This window comes from Argentina silus (genome assembly GCF_951799395.1).
Source record: "Argentina silus genome assembly, chromosome: 2".
Lineage (NCBI taxonomy): Eukaryota > Metazoa > Chordata > Actinopteri > Argentiniformes > Argentinidae > Argentina > Argentina silus.
This window is the reverse complement of record NC_139656.1, coordinates 32,759,135-32,776,634: the sequence shown is the minus strand read 5'-3', so window position 1 is coordinate 32,776,634 and position 17,500 is coordinate 32,759,135. Positions and strand designations below refer to the sequence as shown.

General features: G+C 44.3%; 4 protein-coding genes across 4 annotated transcripts in view; 2 read left to right on the top strand and 2 right to left on the bottom strand.

Moving 5' to 3' along the window:
- The window catches only part of wwc1 (WW and C2 domain containing 1), a 29,769-nt gene extending 26,532 nt beyond the window's left edge, over positions 1 to 3,237 (bottom strand). Inside the window, exon 1 of the mRNA XM_083665330.1 lies at positions 2,192 to 3,237. Within this exon, the coding sequence (XP_083521456.1) occupies positions 2,192 to 2,310 (119 nt within the window). The 5' untranslated portion in view covers positions 2,311 to 3,237. The remainder of the gene's footprint in view (positions 1 to 2,191) is intronic.
- Positions 3,238 to 3,825: 588 nt separating this feature from the next.
- arl10 (ADP-ribosylation factor-like 10) lies at positions 3,826 to 7,303 on the top strand (the record flags this gene model as incomplete). Its single annotated transcript, XM_083685370.1, has 4 exons — positions 3,826 to 4,092; positions 5,512 to 5,692; positions 6,179 to 6,354; positions 7,121 to 7,303. The coding sequence occupies exons 1-4, from the start codon at positions 3,955 to 3,957 to the stop codon at positions 7,301 to 7,303; spliced, it is 678 nt and encodes a 225-aa protein (XP_083541496.1). The 5' UTR covers positions 3,826 to 3,954.
- A 99-nt stretch (positions 7,304 to 7,402) lies between these two features.
- Positions 7,403 to 13,619, bottom strand: nop16 (NOP16 nucleolar protein homolog (yeast)). Its single transcript, XM_083665495.1, has 5 exons — positions 13,439 to 13,619; positions 12,695 to 12,803; positions 11,697 to 11,766; positions 11,260 to 11,366; positions 7,403 to 9,880 (listed from the first exon to the last, which is right to left on the bottom strand). Exons 1-5 carry the CDS (start codon positions 13,543 to 13,545, stop codon positions 9,737 to 9,739), a joined length of 537 nt encoding a protein of 178 aa, XP_083521621.1. The 5' UTR covers positions 13,546 to 13,619; the 3' UTR covers positions 7,403 to 9,736.
- A 3,380-nt stretch (positions 13,620 to 16,999) lies between these two features.
- grk6 (G protein-coupled receptor kinase 6) overlaps positions 17,000 to 17,500 on the top strand; it is a 34,781-nt gene continuing 34,280 nt past the window's right edge. The window contains exon 1 of the mRNA XM_083697432.1: positions 17,000 to 17,186. Coding sequence (XP_083553558.1) covers positions 17,135 to 17,186 — 52 coding nt within the window. The 5' untranslated portion in view covers positions 17,000 to 17,134. The remainder of the gene's footprint in view (positions 17,187 to 17,500) is intronic.

The window sequence follows — 17,500 nt, the reverse complement described above, 5'->3', positions numbered from 1 at the left end:
GAGGCTCGTCCTCACCTTGTCCCCCAGGTTAAAACTAAGTGTCTGGGAAGGAGACTAGGTTCGTCCTAGCCAACGTTTCGCAGGCGATACATCTCTGGCGATACACATCTCTGACACAACGCCTGTTATCCTTGTACTGGCATTCTGAGGTGGAGACCAAAAAAAAAAGAAAAAAAAAAGAAGAAGAAAAAGAAGAAACCCAATGAGATTGGATCTTCTTTGAACACGGAGCACGAAATTCCAGTGAGCCTGAAGAAGCTCTTTCACTGTCGTTCTTCATTTACGTCCTCGAGTTGTTTACAGAAGCTAGCTACTTAGTATGGCTTATGTTATCTGATTGATGATACGATTTGTCAGTAGTTTCATTTTGAACACAACTTCTGACTGTGCTCAGTTGCCTTTGAACAAGCTGTGTCTGACAAGACGCTGGAGTGAGTGGCGCTCTTTGAGTCTGTCGTCGGGAGACTAGGTTATAACACTGTGTAACATGTTATAGAGGAACAGTCCTTAAACCACTTGTGTAATAACACAAACCTCTCTCTTTGTTGTCTTAGTATCATACTGGGGAGAAGATGGACACCATCCCATGCATTATCATGAGCCCGTCCTCCGATTTCTACCTCCACCAGCCTCCCCTGATATCATACTATGATTGTTCTGTTCTGTTCTGTTCTGTGTCTTGTGTGGCCCCCGCATAGCAGCAGGAGTCCTCTGTGGCTCAGTTGGTAGAGCAATGCACTAACAACGCTTAGGTTGTGGGTTTGATTCCCGCTGGGGCCGTATATACTGAAAAATGTGTGCACTCACTGCAATGTAAGTTGCTTGGGATGAAAGCGTCAGCTAAATGGCGTACATATAGGAGTCATGAAATGATGTGTTGTTGGCACTTAGTGCCTTCTGGCCGGGTATTGTGTTACGTTGATGGTTTGTTTTGACATGTTGTCATACATGCTGCTGTAAATGAATATCCCCTCAGGGATGAATAAAGGGATACTCTCCTCTCTACTCTACTCATGATGAGGAGAAGAAAGACCACTTGGAAGGGATAGGAAAGTAAGGATGGATGCAAGTGTGAATTAATGCCCCCCCCCCCAAAAAAAATGGTGAGGTTATACAGTAAATGAAACCCTCTGAATACTGCCTGACTCTTGTTTCCACATCCTAGTTAAAACATTGCAGGGCCCCATGCTGAACTTTGGCCCTTGCACCCTGGCAAGCAGTGAAAGGGATTTTAAACGAATCATTCTGTTGCCTTAACCAGACTCAATCACTCACTCATTGTGACTCGTGTGTTTTAGGAATGTGTAATTACGGGGGTCTTTGTTTACAAATATCTTCATCTTTCTGACCAGCGAGGAGATGGCCTTGGCACAGCTGTCATCCTCCAGGCTGGAACGGTAGTGCTGTATGTTGACTGTGTCCACAACAGTGGCAGCAAAAACAGAGGGCAACATGACTCGGTTTAGACACAAAGCCTGTTTTACAGTCTTGCAATGTAGCCTAATATCAAGGCCTGTCCTCATCCTAAGGCATGGAGGTCTGAGGAAGAAAACACACACCCATAATCTCAGGAATTCCTGAACTAAGGTATTAAAGAGATTTTGTGTCAAAGTCCGAGGGAATTTGAGTAACTGGTCACACAAAATGAGTCCCACAGTCTAGGCTACCCTTGATAGTGAGTTTTCTGTACAAATGAGACTGTCATGAATGAGTTTAAGCACTGCATGCTTTGTACTGTAAGCCTATTACTCTGAAAGATTACAAGGGAGAAACAGTCATTCACACACCTCGAGGTCTAATTTCTAATTACAGGAATGTAAATGAATGGCATGCTCCCCAAGACATTCTGCAAAATATGTATTTTTGATTGTATTTCCCCCATTTAGCCTGCACAAAGGCTTGGGTTTCTACTACTTACAACATTGTTAGAACTTGAAAATGATAGTTTAACCAGCGGCTAGTCTTCAGCGGGTCAGTCAGGCCGTTCACAATGTGCCAAATGAACCATGCATCGGCTAAAAGGAACATGATGTCGGTTATTGATTATGCTCGTCAATGGGGTCAGAGTGCCGTCTGTCATATCCATGGGGCCGTAACGGCACAACTATAACTGCCATTCTACGACTTTAAATTCTAGAATCAGAACAGGGAAGTCCGTTCCATGAATTCTAATTCTACAGTCATACCATACCTGTCTCTTGGATCAATCCAACTGGTGATGTGATTTATGTGGTCGATGTAGTAGACTTTCCCGTCAAAATCACGGGATTCTTCCCAACCCTCTGGTAGTGGTAGCTCCTTCCTTGGCATGTCAAGCGAGTCTCCATGTAATATCCTCTACAACTCCTCTAGAATCTACTGAACGTAAACCATGTGTCCTGTTGGGCGGTGTTTGCAGAATAAAATCCCAAATGAGGAAAAACAAAACATCACTCCGTTCCATCAATTCCCAAATTCTGGCCTGGTGCGTGTCGGATTATGCGATAATCCATAACGTCTCGCTCATGTTCACAGACGGAAATGTTGATCAGACACTTTATCCCAACGACCGAATCAGACACGACTTGCTTCAAAGAAACAATGTTCGAACACAAACGATTACTTTGCAGAATGCAGGTTTTCTGTGGCCGTTTATCTTCGCTCAGTGCTCAAATACTAAACTGTGCATTGTGAGAATGGGATAGGTTATAACAAACCCGTTGAGCACTATCATTCCACGTTTTGTGATGCGCCTACTTGGCCACAATAGGTTACTACACAATTATAACGAGGATGAAAAACTTAAAAATAACTTTTCAAGCGGGCTGTGGTACATGGTCCAGGACACGGGTTGTGCTGGGGCAGCGGGACTCCTTTCTGGATCAGCAGCAAAACCGCAAAGTACAGTTGAAGTCCAAACAGTAAGCGCAGTAGAAACCGTTACAACAATGCCTCACCATCCAACAAGAAGGCTTTTCTTCAATATTTTAAAGCCATCTATATTTTCGTTCACTGGCCACCATGTTTCGCTAGCGATAACGATGCTAACCAGTCAGCTAGCAGCATAACCCTTCCATGAAATTGTCTGCTATTCCAATTCATTGCGCGGCATTCGTCCCCACGCATATGATAAATATTCCTGCAAATTTCCGATAAATCCACGATGAATTTATGAACTTAAATTCGTCTGTTAAAATGTTTCCTTTTTGTCCTTAAAGGGGCAGTAGCACGTCTCCCTCGGTCTGGACTGTGTCGGTCGGTCGCGAAGGCTCGCGATGTGATGCTGCTGAATGACGTCATACAGGTGATAACCTACTATTTCCAATGGCAAATAGGATCACTGTTTCCCTGCAATATTTCTCAAAAAGGGATGGTTTTAACGTTTTGTTTATGGAGAAGGATGTGTAAATCTTCATTGTAATAACACACATATGACACTGTTATTGGCTACTGTCATAATAAAAGTTGATTCTCTGTAGCAGTCACTGTTGCCCATGAAACAAACTTCCAAGTGCATGACGCCCTCTCATGGTCACACGTGTCATTTCCCACTGATAAAGCCCACTGGAGCCTATATATTATGCTACCTGTTATTACAAACCTTCATTGTATTTTAATGTTGATCATGTGAACCGCCTAATCATGTCTCTAAATGACTATTTATTTCGAGTGTTTGCCTAATTTAAATGAAACACAAGAGTTTGAGTGTTATATTTATAACCTATTCATACGCCTTCTTTCTTTCGTTCTATCTCAGGAATTTCCCTTTCCCCCTGCCTTCTCTGCCTCCTTTCTGCTCAGCAGACTGAAGGAGGCGAGGCGGATGCTGCTCTCGCTGGCGGGGCCCCTCTCGACACAAACAAACGGGTGAGATCATATCACGTGCACTTCGCACACTGGAAAGCGTTAGGTAAGTTCGTTGTTGGGTTCTGTGTCCTGGAACGCGACATTCGCCGGGCGTTCCAGCAGTGGCACATGGTTCTGCTTCGGCACATCTCCATCGCCCTATCCGCCGCGGTGGCAGCCTTCGGGTCCGCTCTGTTCATCGCCTTGAATTATTTCTACAGAAGGCGAATATGGTCGCCCGAAGCGGAATATTGTATGATCAAAGAGGTAAGCGCGCATAAGCTCCAATATTGGTATTTTGACACCGGCGGTAGGCTGTCGGCTTTGGTTATGTGCGTGCGTAGTGAAAGTTCCTTGAGCGCCACAGTCATTGCGCGTATAGGGAGATGACTTCTGTCTAGACATGTCTTTACTTACCGATAGAAACATTGCCTATGTAGGCAGCCCCGAGTCAAGCAGTATTGCTTGGTACATGATAAGTAACCGATAACTGTCTGAATTAAAAAACAATTCACTGGAGGAGGAGGATGATGATGATGATGATGATGATGATGATGATGACTGGTGATGATGATGATGATGATGATGATGATGATGATGATGGTGAGTGATATACCCTGGCTGGTAGTCATGTGTTTGTCCAACAACATAAACACATAAACCTTCCAAATATCTATATGTCTTCTAGGCTACGACTGGGGTCTATAATAATATTCTTCCATAGGTATATATATATTGCACATTTGATTCGTATTATCTCGTTTTATGATGTTGAACTGCCGTTGGAACATATCAGACCTGAAAACATAAACGTCTAAAGACAACATATCGGCACTGGATGTTCAGCACGGAGCTCGAAAGATCAAAGGTCTCTGTTGATTACAGACGCTGCAGAATGCCGCCGTCTCAGCGCCTTTGTTGCCAGTCAGATCAATGGCTGTGTTGATGTGAGTCATCAGAACGTATGGTGTTTGCATAGAGATATCCTAACAGGGAAGACTGCAGTGAAACTAATACAGGCTACCCACACAACCAATCATTTAGTTTTGTTTATGCAATAAAACGTAATACGGCACAACCCACAACATGACAAACACCAATTAGAAATGATTAAGTGTCATATAACGCAGATCGAAGCCTATACAGTGGGTTGTGTCGGTGGTACAGCAGAGAAGACGAGATCGCGATCCCGCCCCATGAGTGTAGTACAACACTGTGTTGTACTATGGAGCTCTGGGTTATTTACATAACAGACAGGAGGCACCAATCATATGTCAGATAAGGAATCAATGCAGGAATCAGCCACAGGCACACACCGGACAGTCAACATGGACATGATCACTACAAAAATAGAAGTGAAATTACACACCACAAATACACACCACAAATACATACCACAACATTCTATCGATATGTCTCCCTTAATCCCTTTGGGATATGTAGTAGGAAGCTGATGTATAGAACTACAGTGTTGCAACTCTGCACTTCACAGGAATAAACTTCACATCTATGTTTTGTGACTTTGAGAGGAGCTGAGAGAGATGATAAGAGCACTTTGTGTTGTTGCTGTCAAACAGATGAAACAGAGACTTCACTCCCTGCCTTGCGTGTGCGTGCGTGTGTGTGCGTGTGTGTGTGTGCGTGCGTGCGTGCGTGCGTGTACCGTATGTGTGCATCTCCCTTCAGGAGGAGGAGGAGCGTGGGAAACGACAGGTGCTAGTTCTCGGTCTGGACGGGGCTGGGAAGAGCAGCATGCTCAAGGGCCTGACGCCCGGGGAGGGGGCCAAGAGAGGCCCCTGCAACCCCACAAGGGGCTTCAACTTCATGAGCCTCAGCGCCCCCGCGTGCCAGCTGGACTTCCTGGAGAGTAAGAGACTTTACCCTTCAACACAGACACACGCAGCAAAATTATACCAGCAACAGGCACATTTCCAACCTTGGGGGGGACGATGATATTCCATATTCTTCCACTCACAGCGCCAGCTTCGCACATTAATTTTCCTGGCAGAGTCTGTTCCGACGCATTGCACTGACAGCCATAATCCATCTCTCTGAATTGTATATGTGTTACATGGGATTTCATTTGGACTTTACTATGAAAATGGCCATAATGGTGATTGACTGCTGAATGATTCAGTGGCATATGCCCATTGACAGGCGATGAATAGAATCATTACGCATGCACTGGAACTGTTGTTGTTGTTGTTGTTGTTGTTGTTGTTGTTGTTGTTTTTTATCACATAGAAAAGTCAGTACACTAGTGTATACATCTCACCAGTTGCCTAGCAACGCTGTGTGTTAAACCCCGTGGATAGTGAATGAGTATTGCTGCCCGTCTTGCTTCCCCCTGCAGTTGGAGGGGGTGAGGACCTGCGCACGTACTGGACGGAGTACGTGAGGAAGACGCACATTCTGGTTTACGTGGTCGACTCCTCGGACACGCGCCGCCTCCCGCTGGCCAAGGCAGAGCTTCACCGCCTTCTCAGAGTCGACACGCAACTTCCTGTGGTGGTTGTTGGGAACAAGCAGGTGAACTTGACTATTATACGGCCCTGTTGACCGTGTCCGTGGGTGGAACGATGTCTGTCTGTCTGTCTGTCTGTCTGTCTGTGGTCCTGAGGAGGCTGGAGGAGGTAGGAATCGGAGGACGGGCTCATTGAAATGCGGAATGAGGAATGGTATCAAACACACGTGTTTTGATACCATCCTTGCCTTACAGGCTTGTGTTAAGTGTCATGTCAGGGTTGGATGTATACAGACCTTCACAAAATAGAGTTAGTAAAGTGTTATTACATGTTTCTCTTCCTCTAAACGGGGAAGAGCCATGTACCACAGTGGAGGCTGGTGGAGGTAGAAGTCGGAGGACGGGCTCATTGTAATGCACAAAATGGAATGAGAAATGGTATCAAACGTGTCTTTGATACCTTCCTCAGTCCGTTCCACGCATTACAATGAGCCCGTCCTCCGATTTCTGCCTCCACTGATGGTGCAGTATTGAGAATCTACTTCACCCACGACTCTGAAGAATAGTACCTCACTCCCCATGGCGTTTCTGGTGTGTAGCAGGTGTGTAGCAGGTGTGTCATGGCGTGTCTGGTGTGTAGCAGGTGTGTCATGGCGTGTCTGGTGTGTAGCAGGTGTGTCATGGCGTGTCTGGTGTGTAGCAGGTGTGTCATGGCGTGTCTGGTGTGTAGCAGGTGTGTCATGGCGTGTCTGGTGTGTAGCAGGTGTGTCATGGCGTGTCTGGTGTGTAGCAGGTGACCTCACACTGTCCTGTGCGTTCCCTCCCCTTCAGGACAAGGCCAACGCCGTGAGTGTGTCGCAGCTACACGCCGCCCTGTCTCTGGACGCGGTCGGGGACAGGAAGCTGTTCCTATTGGCTGCCCAGCTGGGCTCCGACGGCCTGGGGGTCTCTGACGAGCTGGGCCGCTCCCGCGGCCTGCAGGCTTTCCAGGAGCTCCTCCTGCAGCTCATCTGACACCCCCAGATCACTAGGAGAGGAGGGAGGAGGAGGGGGAGGGCGGGTGGGGGGGTATGGGGACCAATGGTGTGGTCGTGGACGCTTTAGAACCAATGGAGACCCTTCCGGGGTCTCTGAGAGACAGGGACAAATAGGCCAATAGTCTGGTCACTGTCTGAGTCTTAGGTCAGTGAACGCAGTAACAGGGTTTTAGACTATGTATGTATATCTAGCTACCATGCATTATGCTCGTCACAGTTGTGTTGTAGCTTCGATGCTTCTCATCTTTGTGACAATTCTCATGATGCGGCAGCTGGCTAGGTTTTTAACTCCTTCAGTGCAGTCATAGAATAATGTATATTTGATATTGAATGTTGTTTTATTCTCTTAAATATAGTAAAGATGTATCTTAGGGCCATGTCATCTGGTGAGGGTTAAACTGAGGGTAGGCCTGGACATTGTTTTTACGATCAAACTATTTTTCTTTGAGATTCTAATGGTCTGTTTTGTGCTGTTCCAAGGTCAAATCTGCATGTTTTCACTTTTTTTTTTTTTTTTTTTTTTACAGTTTTTATTCAACCGAGCCACTAATCTATGTACCTTCAGTCTTAAATAACATCGTGGCACGCATGGAGAACACTAAAACGCACACGCTGCGCTTGATTCAGTTTGCCTCAAACACGTTCAAGCATTTGACTGGTATTTGACCCTGGTCTGCCATGGACTTGTAATGCAATGAGGTGAAATATGTGGATGTTAAAATGACTCATTCACATACGCTAAAAACGACAGCAAGGACACAGAAGGGAAAAACAGAGCACCTTGTATTCAAACAGAACAGGTCAATAAAAAACACGCTATCTATAGGTAGGCTTTTGACGTTCTGTGTCGGACAAAGTCTCATAACTGGTCAAACAGAAAACTGTTTTGCTGAACAGTCACTATCGGACATGTAGAATTATTGACACAGCTGTTGTTGGCTAACCGCGAGCCTAACAAAGGTTAGCCTGAAGCCTAGTCTACAGCCTACAGTCTACAGTCTAGTCTGCCCTGTCCGAACACCTCCGTAGACTATTCTATTTTACCGCCTCCCTCACATTACTCTGTGAACTCATTGAGGCATTCCGGGCGTTTTAATAATCATCAATTAACCACTCGGTTGCGTACTGAAATGAGGCTGTAAATGATTGATGAGAGCAGATAGGATCCGCATGCATAAGCAGCCAGCCGATAGGGGTTCGGAGGGGTGGTGTGGAGGGGTGGTGTCTCTACAGCTGCTGTGTTCTGCTGTCGTTCAGAGCCATTCGAGGGATGACGTCAGCTCCAGCCAGTGGTTCCTAAAGCAACAATGTAACCCGCTCTCCACACCGCCTCACACAACCGTAATCATTAATGACCTTTTTTCCTCATTGTAAAACACAGGTACTTTGAAACAATTTCCATTCATTTCCATGTCAAAAGTAATGGGCATTTAACATGGATTCCCATTTCAAAATGTGAAATTGTATAATGTATAATTCAACAATTCACCCATATTTCCAACTCCCCTCCCCTCATGTACATACAAACACACATAGGATGATCACACAAACCTCCTGATACAGTATGCGGTTCTCTGCCAGCAGAGTATTTCTTCATTGTTTGTAAGAATTGCATTCAGTTTCATTACTTGAACTATTTTTTATTTTACATAATTATGCTACTGTAAGGGTTTTACTCACTCAAAATGTCTTACATTCCTTGTTTTATTAGGTTTTTTTTATTTTGCAGTGATATAACAAGCACAAAGTTAACAGATGATGCTGTGAATGTAGACATGGAAACACTGTTCATTAAAGAAGGGGGGGAAAAGAAAGGAAATACATTGATGCAGGATTACCAATGCACACAAAAGTAATTGTTTACTTAATTCAAAATAGCAATCCTCATTAAACGTTCTCACTGTTGTGTAATTTGTGTAACTGTATTTTTTGGAACACACTCATACTGACCGTATGAACACTACAATAAAGGTGTGTTTGATGCATGTTGAAAGCTGTATGCCGGTTCTTTTTCCAAATGTTGACAGTTCTGTAGAGACCCCATGGTTCTGTTCTGAAAGCCAGGCGGGTGTGCTTTGGCTCCCTCTGCTGTCCATCTCTGACACAAATCCAAGTCAGCAGCAACAACAACTCCACAGAGAAGAGAAGAATCATTCCTCTCTCGCTCCACTGAGATAAAACCTGGGTTCAAACAGCAATTGAGTTTTTTCAAGTACTTTGTGAGTGTTTGTTTGAGCCTGTCTGGAGTTCCAGATGGGCAGCAGGGTTTAACTAATCCATTGGTTCCATTGCGCCAGCCAGGCAAGCTCAATCAAGCACAGGTAAAAGTATTTCAAATAGAACCCGAGTCTGATTGAGAATTTTTTTTTTTCTTTTCTTTTTTTAGTCCACCACAAGCCCTGTCTGCCTGTTATGTGGAGGCAGTCTTCCCGGCTGTGAGCGTCTCCATGAAGGCGCTGTACTCCTCTGGATGGCAGCGTTTATACTGGTCCACTTTCCTCTTGATCTGCTTGGGCGTGTCCTGGTAGTAGTTCTTCTCATCTCGGGCCATGGCCTGCACAAGCAGTTGACATTTAAGTTGCTTAAGTTTAAAGTGCATTTACGTCATGGTCACAATACACTGTACAAGAGATATAGATAGATAGATAGACAGACAAACACAAAGATATAAGAATAGGACGTAGAAAACCAGAGACATTTCAAGTTCTAAATAAGACAAAGTGTGTTTGTAGTCTTGATTTTAAAAATGGACAGTCTCTGAATCCCTGACATGGGTGGGTGGGAAGGAGATGTCGGAGAGACCATCAAACAGGAGGTCATGTACACAACACTTAGATTATTACCCATAGGCAGCTGTATAGTCTGACACTGTCCACCTGCCGTTTCCAAACTCATACAACATCCTTCAGTTATCATCACTTATCATCTATTCTGGAGACGACTTAAAGGTTAAAGGTTATAGATTCACAGTAACGCTTCACTTTACAGTCGTATCATATGGACATTAAAAGGTAGACTCTGGGATGTGACGTCAATGGGGAAAGAGCGTGGCGTCGCAAGAGATCATTTCAAAGCGGAGGCGACCAAGAAGCGAGGAGATGATCAACTCCGGCGCGCATACCGTGACGGTGGCGGTGGCGCATTCGAGGGCCTACCGTCCGTCCCATCTTTATCATACTCTAACACCTTTGGTAAAAGCTGCTGTGACTTCCTGGCGTGACGTCATATCCCAGAGTGGACCTTTAAATGGAGGAAATTCTGTCTGGTTCCGGGCTAGTAACAAGGTGTGTGAGGTGGTAACAAGGTGTGTGAGGTGGTAACAAGGTGTGTGAGGTCAGAACAAGGTGTGTGAGGTCAGAACAAGGTGTGTGAGGTCGTAACAAGGTGTGTGAGGTGGTAACAAGGTGTGTGAGGTGGTAACAAGGTGTGTGAGGTCATAACAAGGTGTGTGTGGTTGTCACAAGGTGTGTGAGGTAGTCACAAGGTGTGTGAGGTCATAACAAGGTGTGTGAGGTCATAACAAGGTGTGTGAGGTCATAACAAGGTGTGTGAGGTGGTAACAAGGTGTGTGAGGTGGTAACAAGGTGTGTGAGGTCATAACAAGGTGTGTGAGGTGGTAACAAGGTGTGTGAGGTCATAACAAGGTGTGTGAGGTAGTCACAAGGTGTGTGAGGTCATAACAAGGTGTGTGAGGTCATAACAAGGTGTGTGAGGTCATAACAAGGTGTGTGTGGTCGTCACAAGGTGTGTGAGGTGGTAACAAGGTGTGTGAGGTAGTCACAAGGTGTGTGAGGTAGTCACAAGGTGTGTGAGGTCATAACAAGGTGTGTGAGGTCATAACACGGTGTGTGAGGTCATAACAAGGTGTGTGAGGTCGTAACACGGTGTGTGCGCTTAAGGCCAGTGAGAGTACAAACCATCTGCTGATCTTACCTTGTAGTTCTCTTTGTGTCCTCTGACCATGTGCTGCACATACTCTATCAGATCAGTAGACAGAGTCTTGGCGTCCTTCTCAGGAAGACTGGCTTCTTCCACCAGTTCTGTTCAGGAAACAAGAGACACGACGCCATAGGATCAACTGGTGAAATCTAAAAAGGGGATCACTTCCTGTACATTCAGACAGCTGGTTGAACTCATGGGCGTTAGAACAGCCTCAGCTCTATTACATGTCCTAGATAGAACGTGTACCGGAAACGCCAAAACAACAACAACAGAGAATTGAGTTAAAAGTGGCAAGAAAAAGCCGTTATTTCCAGCCCTGGGGAGGGGTGTTCACACAATGTGTGACATTAACATCCGGCCATCTGGAGAACACACACAACACATTGAGCTGCTTCATGTCCGACAGGCAGATCTGATCGAGTACTTACGATTGAGGACGTACGGCTTCCTCACAAACTTGGTCGGAGGAGGTACATCTTTTTTCCCCACTTTGACCACCTGTAGGCATATGGACCATTGTTAAATAGACACAAAGACACACTGAAAGACAGCTATTCTGCTCCCCACACAGACCCTTCCTCAACGGTTAGAAACTCGATTCCTCGTGTCCTCTCCTCTGTCCTCCACTCGCTTCCTTCTCAAAAAGCTTTGGAGGAGACGGCCCAGGGGGAGGAACGCAGAGCTTCTCCTCCAATGTGTTTTGAGCAGGACGCAAGTGGAGGAGGAGAGGATGGAGGGGTCGAGTTTTTAAGAAACCCGATTCTGAGAAACGACGTGTGCACTGTGCGAGCTTTGTTCCAGCGGAGAGGTCGCTGCATCCGTCCTCCTCGCCTCCTTCTCAGAACGCATCGGGGGAGATTATCAAAGGGGAGTGACCCCCAGTAACCCTCGATGGTACACCACTATGGATTCAGTAGTCTTACTGCCGGAACTAACTGGATAGAGTTTGCCATGAAACAAGGCAAAAAATCACCGTGCCAAGCCACAGTTTGCAATAAAACCCTTCTTTCACTGACTCTGATAGTTTGTTGGGTGGTTGTCCCCAATGACGGGCTACTAGCTTGCCAAATTTCTCCTGCAAAGTAATTTAATAGCTTTTTGGAAGGCACATTAGGCAAGCTTTATGCTCGCCAAAGAAGGCAACCACCAGAGGAACAATCAGCGTGACTGAACGATGCACTGATAGTGGCTTGGCAGGGTCATTTTTATTTCGATACATGACAAAGTCTCAGACTCTATCTGTCCAAAGGACTGGGATGCCAGTGTGATATGATAATATAATAATATATGCCATTTAGCTGACGCTTTTATCCAAAGCCACATCCATGGCAGTGAGTGCGTACACGTTTCTGTATATACGGTCCCGGTGGGAACCACAATCAGGGTGGAGCAGCAGATCACAGAGTATTACAGGACATATACTTACGCTGTGTTTATCAATGGGAAGAGAACGGTTCGGGTCAAACGCCAGACCCATGTCCCGCAGGTTCTTAGCGACAGATTTCTTCTCATTCCAAGCATTTCGAATCTGGGGACTGGAAATGGAACACTTGAGTAACATACACCGTGGCTGTGTTCCAAAATGCGTTCTTGCGTTCTATCTAGACCGTATAACAAGTAGGGTATACGCTCTAGGCAGAGTGCAAGAACGCATTTTGGAACACAGACATTATATTTATATTATATTATGTACATCGGCCTACTATGTTGGGTCGATAACTAAACTAGAACTAGATGAGAACTAGATGCCCCGTGTTAATCAGGGGTGAATTGAACAACCTTACCCGGTGTCGATACATGCTTTTGCTCCAGCCAACAATAACACAGTCGAAACACTGAATCATAATCTACAGTTATGACTTTGACTAGGTAATGTTGGTGTAGTGCTGCCTGCACGGCCGGCACAATTAGCTGCTGGCTGGCCCATACTACAGATATCCTTTGTGGGTAAGACTGGCGATCTCTGATTGAATCAGAAAACAAAATATAGCTAGCTACTGGTCGTCATGTCAAAAACATCTCGCGTATGATTCGTAACAAGTTGGCAATAAAGGTGTCATGGGGTGCACAAACCACCACCACACACGGATGAGCTAACTAGCTAGCCAGCGTGTGACTTTTATCAGTAGCTATTAGCTAACGCTAGCCGATGAAGCTAGCCTCGACTTACCACTCAATTCTTGGAGCTTCCCTTTTCTTAAACTGCTTTTTCAGTTTCTTCCGGTCTTTATTGTAATCAAACTTCTTTTTTCTGCTTGACTTTTTGGCTTTCGGCATTGTTATTTAGCTCTACAGATCAATTGTCTAAGACTTCAGAGTCACAACGTGCGAAAACGTCTGTGTGATCAGGAAGCATGTGTTGATGTCACGTGGGTAGAGGAAACGCCTCTTTACCTCTGACGTCGTCTATGCACAGTAAATGGTGCGTTCGGCAGCTGTCGGAAACTCGGAGATGACCACTAGAACGACACACCAGAACCAGTTTTAAAGTGGGAAACCCCGACCAGTATAATGGTACCCGAGTTTACGAGTTGTGACGGAGTAAACGTTCACCGTCTGGTCAGACGCTGATTTGGACAGCAATGGTAAAAATGTCAACAGTATTCATCTTTCGTTACAATTTCAACATATTTAGTTGTTAACAATCGTATAATGTATGTTTGTAGTTTGTTAACCTTCATTATGGATTGCAAACAAAATATAATTGGTTGAAGAGTTTCCCACTTCAAAAGAACTCGAATGCATTCATGCCGGACTTCACCAACTGGGAGCTACGAGTTACAGAGAACCAAACGAACATATCAATAAAAGCTAATTGCGCCTCATCACAAATCACTGTTAAATGATGTAATCTGTTATATGATAACAGAGAAGTTGCATCCATTATTATCCACACATGGAATTAGGATTAGGCTACTGTTTAGATAATCTGGCATCTGAATTGTTGCTCCTGTATTGGTTGCTGATGCGACTGGTGGTGATGATGATGATGATGATGAGGATAATAATGTGGAGGAGGAGGAAGATGAAGGAGAGGAGGATGAAAGAGAGAGAGAGAGAATTATTTTTAAATGTATTTTTAAAATCCCCTTTATTGGGTCAATACATAACAAGAGAGAGAGAGAGAGAGAGAGAGGGAGGGAGGGAGGGAGGGAGGGAGGGAGGGAGGGAGGGAGAGAGAGACAGAGAGAGAGAGAGAGAGAGAGAGAGAGAGAGAGAGAGAGAGAGAGAGAGAGAGAGAGAAGAGATATATTTAAAGGATTCTATGTAACCAATTTTAGGACTTCCATGTAACTTCAATAGGGACTGTATGCAACTTCACAGGGCCTCTGTGTAACCTCATAGGGCATCTGTAACCTGTAAGGAATCTTCGTAACATTTACTTAGTCTCAGAAGTCAATGGCATTAAATGGGAAACTGAAGCATTTCAGATTTTAACGGTGCAGATATTTGTCTTTGCATATCAATTTACATCAGAGAATGTCCCATCAATAGGAAATCAACATTTGTCATTACATTGTAACAGACAGATACAAGTGAATGATTGTTTTTTTTTTCTCTCCCATTGAGAGACCATGCATTGGGAGTTTGGATAGAGCTAGAGGTCTGTTTTAATATATATATATATATATATATATATATATATATATATATATATATATATATATATATATATATATATATATATAGTATGTATATATATAGAGTATGTCATCTTAACTGTATCTCTGATAATATGTATATATATATATATATATATATATATATATATATATATATATATATATATATATATATATATATATATATATATATATATATATATATATATATATATACACATACACATATTATCAGAGATACAGTTAAGATGACATACTCTAAGAAGAGGCTTGTAGTATTTAGAGGTGAGAATTGACAGGCAGGTCTAGTACACGTCCATTCATGCCCTTTAGGATTACCAGTTCTATGATGAAGTCAACACTCCTCAGACCTTCAGGACATCAAACTATACATCCACCATCCTCTATTGTAAAAAATCAACGAGACACATATTTACCGGATTCTCCAATGGAGTTTAGCAGCCAGGTTTAAGTGAGTGTTTCTGTCTCCCATTGAGAGGCCATGCATAACAAACTATTTCACTGTATCTGTAAATATGCTCACAACCCTAAGGTGGTTACTTAGAGTCCTTAGGCAGAAGGTTAGTTATTGTCACAGATTTCGTTTTTTTTTACATTGTTGATTTGAATTTGAAAATGACCTATTTCGGAGTAGGTCCTATAGGGGCCTCTATGTAACTCTTGAATTTTGCAAGTGGCATAAATCCTTGACAATGTAGATCACTATTGTAAGACTGCAGTCAATCACCACAGGAGGTGGTAAAACATCCTCTTAAGATGTGAGACCTCTGATAGCATCGGATCATGAAAAAGTGGCATACACCCATGAAGCAATGTTTTGAACGACAGAGCAATCATGCAACCTATGGGGATTCTTTTTTTTTTTAGAAAAAAAAGAACAAAAGATTTTTAGAGGAGAATAATCTGATACCTAAAATATGAGGATTCCCCTTTAATAATGGAAAAACATCAAAATCTCTCGTATTTTCATGTTGATACCACATAGGGCTTCTGTGTAACTTTAGATCAATATAATACTGCTAAAATTTGAGAGAAAGAGAGAGAGAGAGAGAGAGAGAGAGAGAAAGACAGAAAGAAAGACAGAGAGAGAGACAGACACCTTTTTGAGTAGTAAGCGAGCGGATCATCTTTTTGGTGATCATTGGGTTATAGTGTTACCTCAGCAGCACTGATTCGATTTTCATCCCGCCCAAATGGACTTTGGTACATGACATATGACTGCTTCTAACAAAGGAGACGGCACACTGCTCATAGGAGCAGATACGGTGTCTCTTATGGCCAGTGCAGCATACGAACCCACACTAGGGCCTGTAGAACAACCAGGTAGGCTATCATAAGGGAACATTTGGTAGGTGTCAAACATGATTAGTTGCAAGATTGTTCTCCAATGTTGTCTATTCATCCATCCATCCATCCATCCTTCAATCCATCCATCCATCCATCCATCCATCCATCACTCCATCCATCCATCCTTCCATCCAGACTTTTTTTTATCAGAGTCTTATAAAACATGACAGCCAATATGAAAACGCAACATGACTGTATGGGATTATAAATACATGTATTCTCTCAATGTGTTACACTCGCTTGCATTAATTATGACTACTTGAACTGAAATGATACCGAAGTCAGTAGTTACTTGTGTTTCCATGCCTCTAGGTGGCCCTGTTAACCAAGTCTAATCAGTTTCCTGATTCTATTCCAGAACTCTTTTTTTGCCTGTTTTTCTATTCATATGGACGTCTTTGTTGAATGGCTTCAACATCATCACAAAGACGTTGTTATCTTCCGTCCTGTCATGCATTTGGTAACATGTGTTACAATTTGGCACATCATGTTAGTGAGATTAGTCGCCCCTCGCTGCGCTGCGGACGTCATTTGATGTTGAATAACTGGACATGAATATTAATACACGTCCATATTTGGTGATCCTAGGGCGTGGCTATGGAGGGGGGGGGGTCCAATGGGGAAAAGAAAACTATTTACGCTATCAGAATACACCAATAGTTGACGTGTAGGCGGGGTTCAGGGGTAAACACAAGACAGCCAGCCGGTTGGAATCGACGCAGCTCAAGCGCTAGGGCGGAGATACGGGGGAGCGACCGACCAAGCGGAGTGTCATCCAGGGTTAAAATATTCCGCCTTGGGGGGGTGGGGGAGGACAAGCTCACTGCCAGCCCGGCGACGAGGTTGGGCCTACAGTGCCTGCAACCGAGGAAAACATGGAGCTCGAGAATATCGTGGCCAACACCGTTCTGTTGAAAGCAAGAGAAGGTAAGGAAATGCTGATGACGGCCACGGTGGGACCGATGACAGGCTTGACAGCTCCACTCTCAGCACCGCCACAACCACCCTAAAACCGGGGGGTTCCCCCTGGAAGCCTGGCCCGGTGGATGAGCGGAGCTGGATGATAGCTGGCTGCATCTCTTTCTATTTGCAAAGGCTTTGAAGCGTAAAGATAAGCATTATAACATCCCATATGGCCTCTGTGGCCTCCGACAGATTAGATTCATCCGAGGGTATAACCTTGGCTCGGAACATGCATGGAAAGGATGCAACTGTCAATGACTGCAGAGGCAATTTCGATT

Bases quoted from the DNA above. Each gene is read 5' to 3' on its own strand.
- nop16 (XM_083665495.1), bottom strand. From the start codon at position 13,545: ATGCCGAAAGCCAAAAAGTCAAGCAGAAAAAAGAAGTTTGATTACAAT. The intron at 12,804-13,438 runs GTAAGTCGAGGC...TTCCATTTCCAG, and splicing joins GAAGCTCCAAGAATTGAGTG to TCCCCAGATTCGAAATGCTT. The intron at 11,367-11,696 runs GTAAGTACTCGA...TTTCCTGAACAG, and splicing joins GAAGCCGTACGTCCTCAATC to AACTGGTGGAAGAAGCCAGT.